Genomic DNA, 10,354 nt, shown 5'->3' with positions numbered 1-10,354 from the left:
TTCAGTCCATAACTTCTTATCCATGGTTGTTGTTCGCCATTGGCTCTTTACCAATTGGATATTAAAAATGTTTTTCTTCATGAGGATCTTGAAGAAGAGGCATATATGGAGCAACTGTGTAGTTTTGTTGCTCAGGAGGTGTGTAGACTATGATTAGCACTTTATGGAAGTAGCACAAGTTTTGCAGCTAATATTTGAAAAAATATTCTTTCTTGTGAATGTTTAATGTGACAGCTCAAGCATGTTAATTCTTTTGTTATTTAATGAAAAAAATAGAACTTATATGGGTGGTATAGCGTTGGAAATTACTGATTCTTTTGACTGAATTGCAGTTACCATCCGATTCCTATCGTTTTTTCTAAAGCTAAGGGTTCATCTGTCTGGGATCCAGAAGGGAAAAAATATCTTGATTTCCTCTCAGCTTATTCTGCTGTCAATCAGGTAAAAAGAGAGAAGAACAATTATTGGAACACCTTGGTATTTGTTTTTGACTATTTCCTAAAGTAGGTAGAGTCAACTTTGTACTATTCTTTATCGGTCTTCTAGCATACACTTGCACAACTCCCATAGATCCTGTTTTCATTCGAAAAGTTGAAGGGAAGTGTAGTGTCCATTCTTCCAATGCTATGTCACCAGGATGTACATTTTATACACTCACTACTGTAGGATGTGCAGTTCAGGGCTCTTGGTTTCATTTATCTGCTTTGTTAGGTTTCATATTACCAACCAGGATGTACATTTTATATACTCACGACAGTATAGGACATGCAGTTCAGGGCACTTGGTTTTATTTATCTGCTTTGTCAGGTTCATATTACCAAGATGTACATTTTATGTCCTCACGATAGTGTAGGAATGCTCTTCAGGACTCTTAGTTTCATGTATCCACTTTGTTAGGTTTACATTACCAATGATTTACTCCACCTAATAATTTGACATTATTGTCTTGGCACAGAGATAAAGGCAGTCAACTTGTCTAACTAAAAGAAACTAGTAAAGTAGTTGATAACATTTACACTTTATCAGGTTCATTTGTCGTTAACTAATACCTTTCTCAAATAGTTGTAACCACACAAATAGGGTACTAAATGTAAGGTTTTTCAAAAATCAGGCTTCAGAGCTTCCAGAATTTCATAAGCGTGTCTAACATTCATATTTCTCTGTATGCACCAGAAAAATAAATGCTCAAAGAACTATAATTTACCCTATACACAAGGCACTAGCTTGTACTTCAAGACACCTCCTGTATATCTCTTTCTACTTTTCCATATCATGCAAATGAGGCAATTGTACTGCATTTTCCTGAATGCCTTTGGGTCTCTACAGACCCTCCACATGTAAGCATTAATGGACTTCTCTAGACATCACTCTTTGCATTTCAAAAGCTTCCATGGACATTTTCTACATCTCCATAGCTGTATCACAATGGAAAAGTAGGTTTACGTTTGTTTCCTACGTTCTTGCACACATTTGACAGAAGTAATGAAGTGATCATCCTCTTTAGATTATCTAAAGAAAGCTACCTTTGGTGATACTCATTTTCCACACCCCTTTCATCTAAGCACAGAGGTTGAAAATGCAATTTGACTTGATCTAATATTTGTTAATTGTTATAGTATCAAAATGTTACTTTGATAAAGTATTCATTACACGATGGTTTTGTTTTCAATTACTAAATGGATTTATATTCTTGAAATATTGCAGAAGTGGAGGATTATATTTTGACAAGTGTATGAAATATTTCAGGTCACAGATTAAAATAGAGAAGTACTATGTAAGATTTTCATAACGAATTAAAGTTCAATTTTATTTTCAGGGACATTATCATCCAAAGATCATGAAAGTATTAGCAGAACAGGCTCAAATGCTCACTCTCAGTTCTCGTGCCTTCTATAACAATAGGTTTCCAGTATTTGCAGAACGTATAACCAGCATGTTTGGATATGATATGCTGCTACCTATGAACACTGGTGCAGAAGGGGTAGAAACAGCTCTTAAGCTGGCAAGGAAATGGGGTTACATGAAGAAGAGAATACCGAAAAATGAGGTAAAGAAATATACCTTACTACTTTCTTTTTGAGAGGAAAATATACCTTACTACTTCATGCATTCGGTTTTTGTCAGGAAGTCGAACTTTAACAGTTTTCCTAATTACATGGGTAGCAAATTAAGTTAGAGATAGATCTCTTAAAATACATATGTGAAAAACAATTTCCTTTCCCCTATTAAGTTATTCGGAGTCTTACAAAAGTTTCTGGTTATGTAAATGTTACTAAAAGTTGAATCCTGAACCTGCCGCATCCAGTTTTTGTGTGTGTATTCCTACTTTGAAATTCAAGTCAACTCTAAGTTTCCAGTCATACATAATTGAACTCCACCTCAAAGTTTCCTAACGACACCATGAAAGGCCATATCCTCTTTACTAAGATTGACCTGGATGTCTGTCTAGACTTTTTCTGATATATTACTTTTGTCATTTGCAGGCTCTCATTGTCTCATGCTGTGGCTGCTTCCATGGTCGGACGTTGGCTGCAATCTCCATGAGTTGTGGCAATGAAGCTACTCGTGGTTTTTGGCCCCTATTACCTGGGCAACTTAAAGTCGATTTTGGAGATTCTGTTACCCTTGAAAAATTATTCAAAGGTACGTAAAGGTGATGGATCTATCTTGGCAGAGTAATGGTAGTCAAATACATTCTTCCTAATTGCAGACATAGTAGTTGAAGCTCATTATTTTTCACTATTTTATGGTTTTCAGAAAAAGGAGATCAGATAGCTGGCTTTTTGTTTGAACCAATTCAAGGAGAGGCTGGGGTATGTGTATTCTTCAACCGAAATGACCATATAGAAATATATAGTGTGTCTATGATCATATCTAATATGTTATAACAAGAAATTTACAAATATTTGCTTGGAGTGTGAGCTACCGACCTCAGCCTGGTATTTTCAGTCTTTTCCATGGCCATTTATTTTTAATGTTTTGCTCATACCACCTGGAAAGGGCAGTGCATGCAGGAAGATATTGTCACTGAGGTTATTGTCACTTGTCCGGATGGAAAAATTATCTGTGCTTATTATGTTACCACACAATATTTGCCTTCCTCTGCAGGTTATAATTCCCCCGGAAGGTTACCTGAAGGCTGTTAGAAATCTTTGCTCAAAGTACAATATTTTGATGATTGCTGATGAAATACAAAGTGGCTTGGCACGCTCTGGTCGATTGCTGGCTTGTGATTGGGAAGAAGTTCGTCCAGATGTTGTTGTAAGATAGTTATTAGTTCTTATAAGAAGACAATTACATTTGTTTGAACATATGGTACTCGCTTGAGTCTTTGTGGTCATGCTCCTAAATTTTAAAAATATGCTGTGCAGATATTGGGAAAAGCATTAGGTGGTGGAGTCTTGCCTGTGAGTGCTGTGCTTGCAGATAAAGATGTTATGCTTTGCATTCAGGCTGGAGAGCATGGAAGGTTGCAAATTGCTAAATGAGAAGTTCTTGTAACTGTTTGTTAATTTATTTGACTTGCAGTTGATTTTAGATAGAGTTTGTTGCTTTGGAAAGAGCAAGTTATGGGTTCCATATTTCTCAAATTATTTGACTTACACAGTGTTTTTTTTTTGTATATATAAATGATGCCTTGCATGTTGCTCAAAAATTAATAAAATGATGGTGTGCATGTTAATGGATAAAAATTCTTTAAAATCAACACTTTATGGTGCTTTAATGGTTTGTAAAGGGGATAAAAGAATGGAAAAGATACTAGAACCTGAAGGAGTAGGATTAGTGATAGTTTAGTCAAGGATCAAGGCTATCAGGGTAACAATTGCTTGTAATTCTTCTTCATTGTAGAACATGACAAAGATTTTATTCTAATTCTTTTCAGTATTGATGTCCAGTTTCTTTCCTATATAGTTATACTAGTAATCATAGCTAGTCACAACACCAGCTAGCAATGTGGACTACCAGCTTTGACCTTCCAATGGCTCCGATTTTGAGGTGAAAAGATTTTACAAACTAAAACCATATTATGTTCCGGTTCTACTATTCAGTAGATGTATTTGAAGAAAAAGTATGTTAAATTTGAACTCCTGCTCTGTGTGAGGTTTACCCTAGTGATTTTAAGTTGATTTGAATTGGGCTTATAACAGAGGTTTTGAACTTGCTATACCCCTACCACAGTTCACTGCAGCCACGACGTGTGTTTTCTATTTCTTTACATTAATTTGTCTCTGTTTCATGATACGTATCTTTTTTCTTTTCAAACACAATAGCACTTTTGGGGGGAATCCATTGGCCAGTGCAGTTGCAATTGCATCTTTAGATGTGATTAGAGATGAAGGACTTGCAGAGAGGTATCAAATCCTTGCTTCACACCAGATGTTTTGTTTCATATATTGTACACTGATCTGCCCCTGCCCATAGGGTAGGATGTTGTGGGGAAGGGTAGGGATGTTTCAGAAATCACATCAAACTTAAGATATTTAACATGAAATGCTCACCATACGGGGAATAATTCCTCTGCTCATAAGTGGGCTACACTTATAATTCTGGGTTACATTGATAGTAGTTTTGTGGTCTTTTCATAAATCTCTTATATATTAATCACCTGTTAGATCCTGCATTCACATTTCTTGATAATGAGCAACTTTTGATATCACAATCTGTACAAATGGTATCTTTGATAATAGATCTGCTCAAATGGGAGCACAACTTAGACATCAGCTGATAAAGATTCAGCGGCAATTTCCTCATTTCATAAAGGAAGTTCGAGGGAAAGGCCTATTCAATGCTGTGGAGCTTAATAGCAAATCCTTATTACCTGTGACAGCTTATGATATATGTATGAAACTGAAGGAGAGAGGCATTCTTGCTAAGCCAACTCATGATTCTATAATACGCTTGACGCCCCCGCTGTCAATGAGGTATGCCTTTTTTTCTTAAATCTTATAGTTGCTTAATTTTACCCCTTTTTAGTGGAGATCTGAATACCATTTCTTGTGAGAAGATGAACCTAGCTAGTTATCATCTGAGAATCAGTAGAATAATTAATTCTCTCTTTCCTTTTCTTTTTACGGTAGGAGAATGATTCCGGCTATAACTTGTAGACAAATTTTCTTCACCTTCAATATTCCCGCTTTAATTATCTTTTATAGTGTCTCTACATAGTTAATCATTCTTTTCACCATTCCTTTTTGTTGGAGGAGAAGGTAGAAATTTCTCTCAATTTCACTGAGTTGGAGCTAGCTACTGTTAAGATATGACACCTGGGCCTAACTCTATCCCAAAAGTTAGCTCATGAGGGGAGGATTGCCCAAGTCCATATAAAGAGACCACCAGTCCATTCCCCAACCAATGCGGGACTTTAACCCACTCTAACACCCCCCCTTCATGCCCAAGCTCAACTGGAGTGTGGACCGAAAGCCCAAACGAGGATAGACCTGGCTCTGATACCATGTAAAGATTGGGCCTAACTCAACTCCAAAAGCTAGATCATGAGAGGAGGATTGTCCAAGTCCATATAAAGAGACTACCAGTCCATTCCCAACCAATGCTTTTACCCATTCTAACAGCTACATTATATGGAAGTAGCTCCTAACTCTTTCTAATGTCCTTGCGGGTGTTTGTAGAACATTGTGCTATGGCTTGCTAAAAGTGAAAATTCATATCCTTCTAAAACTTAAATATATGAATTTTTTTATCAGCTGGAAGAGCATGAGAAATTTTTAGGACCATGTAGCTATGTCAATTATAAGAGTGATCATTCGTATGATTAGACTTTCTTTCTGCGCTTGTATCATAGAATATGTTAATTTCCCTGTCGTTTTTCTTTCTTTTCCAGGATAATCGTATCCTTCCTTTTCAATTGAAAGTAATGTAAAATCGTTATGTTTCTTGAAATAAAATCAAATTGCAACTTTCAACCCCTAATAGAACTCGGCATTCTACTTGAAATTATGAAATGCAAATACTTCTCAATGTCAACTTATTTGTACTCTTTTTCTTGGCCAAAATTTTGTCCCAATAGATTTTCCTGGCAAAATTTTAAACAATGCGGCAAGCAATGCGTATTACAAGATATGTATATTTTGTTTTCCTTCACTAGGATTTTTCCTAGTAAGGTTTTAACGAGGCACATTATCTATGGACATCCAAGGGGAGTGTTATGAAACATTCACTGATTTCTCAATTTTGTGGTCCACCATGATGGAAATATTTATTTTTGACAATTGATTTTCCATTATTAGTTGTTATGGAAGTTTGTTGTTGATTTTGCATTAGTGGTAAAACTTGACACAAGAACTCAAATTATTCATTTAGAAAGTTTTTGCAATTGTTTCCCCAACAAAATCCATCTCATACAACCCAAATCCTATATCTAATGATTAGTGGTCTTCTCATTTTAGTGTGGAAGTTGTAATCAGTGTTGTTAGGCACGGTTAAAGCATGCTTAATCCCTAAAGGGAGGATCAAAACGTGTTGAGCGCTTCACCTTGTTTAATATGCGCTTCAATATCGTCATCAAGGTTCTAAGGCACACTTTCCCTTGCCAATGTGCCTCTTCTAAAGAACCGATACTAAACATTTGATATTTCACTTTATCGTAAAAAAAATTCAATTTCTTTATTCATAAATTTGTCATTCATGCTTATAATTGTTAGTAGTTGTTTGGCCATGCGATACCATATCACGATATGGAATCAACATTTGGACATGCGATTTTACGCTAATTTCATATTCTCCAAAAACCATGATATGGGAATTCTATATCATATTTAATACAAAAATTGATCCACAAGTTTATATTTTGTTAAAACAACCCCACATTTACATCTACTAACCATTTATTTCATATATAAATAAAATTTATAATCACATCATTACTTTTTGAAATTTATTAATCTCACTGACATAAAATATATTATTCTCACCAACATATAGTCACTTTAACTCACACCAACCGATTGTTGAGTAATAAATTTGGTCTCTTCATTTACTCAAACACCTAATTTATTACTTATACCGTTTTGTATTTATTACAACTCAAAGTAACAATGTTGATTCGTCTTCTCAGTCACATGATCGAGAAATGCAAGTTCAACGTGAGAAAATTGTTCGTACTATGTGGGAGGATAATATTAAAGACTAGTACACTACAATTTATGTTCAATTTTTTTTTATTGAATTATAGTTTGATGAATTAAAGTTAGATGAAACTGTTACTTAAGTGGAGAACAAATAGCTTTGTAATAATTTATTATGCGATTTTATAATTTTTTGTTTATTTGGTAAGATTGAATAAACAATTGAGGCTATTTTAATAGTTTTACATATACAATACAAAAATTTCATATCGCATGTCCAAACAAAACTTCAATTTCATCTCATAATTCCATATTATGCTATCACATCATGATTCCATATCATGATACCATATCGCATAACCAAACCGGCCCTTAGTCTTGGACTAAACAAAAATGATTGTATTTTTTCTCCCTTTGTGCCTTTTTTTTCCTCGTTAAAGCCCACACTCTATTTGCGCTTAAATCCCCAACGAACCATAGAGTTTTTTTTTGTGCTTTTTTCTTTTTTTTAACACTGGTTGTAATTAATAATTTTACTCTCCACATTTGGAAAATTTTGAAGTATTATATTCTGTGAAGGTTTTTTATGGAGGTGGTATGACAAGATGGTGGTAGTTATGATGGTTTTTCACTCATTTGGAATATTTTGAAATATTCTGTTTTAATAAGGTAGTTACAAGATGATGTGATTACACTAGTAATGGAGGGAAACTACACTATGTATGCTTTTTCAGGTAAGTAAAAATAGAATTATGTAACTACGAGGCCACAAAAATATGTTCGGATGTACTGCAGAGTCATGTAGTAGTTGCTCCTATTGTTGTCAAGTTCATGATATTTGCTCCCAATTCAGTTGAGATATGCTGTTTTAGTTTCACCCCTTAATGGAACGTCACAGCTGTACATAACAGCAGTACTAATCACTCTTTGCTCCTCTCACAACTTTCTGCATGATGTAGCCTCTTTTTTTTCTCGTTAGTGGTTGTTGCAAATGGATCGTCATATCTGTACTGTTGTAAGAAGATTTTATGCCGTAAGTTTCAAAATGTTACTCTTTATGTCTTTTCTATGTAGAGAACCCAGAAGTTCATTGGATTTTCTACTATACAAATGAATTCAGACATCTATGAAGTTTGGGTTGACTTTAGCTATCCCCATCACTTAGTGAACAGGAAATCACTAGGCAAATGTTCCCCATTTGAAAATTATTATCATCCACTTGGCATTTATTAATTTTTTTGTCTAGATTTAATGCATCTTTATTGCCAAACTCTCAACACTTACTAATATGTGTTACACGTTCGTGCCTTTCTGAATCTCTTCTTATATGACTTAGTTTTAGGATCTCTATCTAACTTAGCTTACTTGCTGTTTTTGATGCCACTGAAGTGCTGTTGTGTGTTTTAATTGGTTTCAAATTTTAAATTGCCTCGAAGAGCATAGCAAGGCAAGCCATTGTGGAAAAATGATCAAGAAACATAGAGAAGCAATACATTTGTAACCATTTGTTTTGTCTTGGCACTGCAATCTTTTACTGTGGTCGAGGAACCACAAGTTCAACGTCATCACTTCTTTTCCATTTCAGTCTATCTCACTAGTTTACCCCTCATTCAATTCCCAAATATCTTCAAATAGCTGGTCCTCTTTTCAATGGCTATAGGGTAAGCAGAACATCTAAATAGACAAGGGGATATTCCTATAGGAAGATAGCAAGTAGGCTCGGTTCATTAAGTCAATCTTAAGATGTAAATCTTAGAGTTTTTGTGCTTACTACAACCTGATATATGTGTGACTCAATTCTGTTTTTGCTGTATTCACAGTTTGGAGGAGCTTCAGGAAGGCTCTAATGCCCTGCATGATGTTTTAGTACATGATCTACCAAAGATGCAGAAAGAGAAGCGAGCAAGAGTCTCCCATGCTACCTCCAATGTATGTGACCGGTGTGGCCGTGACTTATATGGCTCTTCATAAGATATTTAAATTAGAGGTAGCTTCCATAGATAGCAGTACGCCCTGCCTTCTTTTTCCACACTATACGTTTCATATCAATCCATATACTCATCTTTACGACATCGTAGGAAGTGTCATTGCAATACTACAGATATCTGATTTATGATAGAAATCGGAACCGAACTAATATATGTGAGTTCTTGGATACCAAGAAATGCAAATAAAGTTGTCTCTTCTTTGAGTACCTTGTCATCTTAGCTCTTATGTATATGCTAATCAAAGCTTACTGCGATAACTGTTATAGTATGAAGTTGTAAAACACATAAGTTGGTATTACCTTTTTGTACTCTCTCTCTCTCTCTGTATATAAAGTAGTGTTTGGATATACAATATTAATTTAATTAACTTAGACCTTTCAATAACTTAGTTTATATGAGTCCAACATTGTCTATGGTTACAAATATTATCGGTCTTAGTTTATTTGTTTTGTCAAGAAATTGTAGCCTACTTTTGTTTACTGATACATACATATTTTAAAAAATTATTGTCGAATGAAAATAGTGTTTATAGAAATTTTATGAAAATGCGGATTCTTAAATACGAACCACTTATTTGTTGTATAAGGAATATGTTTACTTCAAATTTTATAATTTTTTATTAGTTTATGACAATTGATCATTGTTAGTATCTTCTTATGTTTCTGCCTATTATACCCCAAATACTGAAATATATATTCTATTGACATTTTTAATTTTCATATGTGTGCAGACTGATCTTTTGTTTGCGTACTCATTAATCTTAGCCTAATCATTAATATATATTTTCCACATATTAGTTTGTACGTATGTTGTAAAGTTATTTATGCAAATTTTGTTTGCAAAAAGTTCACATGTAATCTTTTTGTTAATTTTAATGTGCACTGGTTCTGATTATTAATACAAGAAATTTGCAGAACATTAATATCATATCTTAGTAAATTTCAGAACAAAATAAAATTATCAATTAATCTTGCATTTATTTTAATTAATTTTCGGCACAATTATTTAAAATAATAATGTCCTGTCTTCTGAATATTTGAGTTGTACAAAATTTTCAAAAGGACAATAAAAATTGAGGAAAGGGCAATCAGTGGCGGAGTCAGGAATTTCACAAAGGGTGTCTAGAAATAACACTTCTTCATTCTAAGGAGATGAAATCACTGGGCTATAACAACTTGTTATATTAAGGGTGTCCAAAATATGTTATTTAATCATTTCGTGTATCATTTTACTTGTATATACAATATTTTTTTTCGACGAAGGATGTCCAATTGGACACCCTGA

The 10,354-nt window shown here is 34.3% G+C and overlaps 1 protein-coding gene across 1 annotated transcript; it reads left to right on the top strand.

The window, feature by feature from the left end:
- The first annotated feature begins 67 nt into the window (after positions 1-67).
- Positions 68-9,379, top strand: LOC125837517 (ornithine aminotransferase, mitochondrial-like). The gene is made up of 10 exons (XM_049516618.1): positions 68-138; positions 333-441; positions 1,817-2,047; positions 2,484-2,643; positions 2,758-2,813; positions 3,109-3,261; positions 3,372-3,469; positions 4,272-4,352; positions 4,689-4,922; positions 8,903-9,379. The coding sequence occupies exons 1-10, from the start codon at positions 68-70 to the stop codon at positions 9,051-9,053; spliced, it is 1,344 nt and encodes a 447-aa protein (XP_049372575.1). The 3' UTR covers positions 9,054-9,379.
- The last annotated feature ends 975 nt before the right edge of the window (positions 9,380-10,354 follow it).

This window comes from Solanum verrucosum, unplaced genomic scaffold, assembly GCF_900185275.1.
Source record: "Solanum verrucosum unplaced genomic scaffold, falcon-dt-bn FXZP01000131.1, whole genome shotgun sequence".
Lineage (NCBI taxonomy): Eukaryota > Viridiplantae > Streptophyta > Magnoliopsida > Solanales > Solanaceae > Solanum > Solanum verrucosum.
The sequence above is the reverse complement of the archived record's forward strand: the minus strand, read 5'-3'. Positions and strand labels throughout refer to the sequence as shown.

Coding starts and splice junctions, on each gene's coding strand:
- LOC125837517 (XM_049516618.1), top strand. CDS start 68: ATGTTTTTCTTCATGAGGATCTTGAAGAAGAGGCATATATGGAGCAAC. Junction 442..1,816: donor CTTATTCTGCTGTCAATCAG/GTAAAAAGAGAG, acceptor TTTTATTTTCAG/GGACATTATCATCCAAAGAT. Junction 3,262..3,371: donor AAGTTCGTCCAGATGTTGTT/GTAAGATAGTTA, acceptor TATGCTGTGCAG/ATATTGGGAAAAGCATTAGG.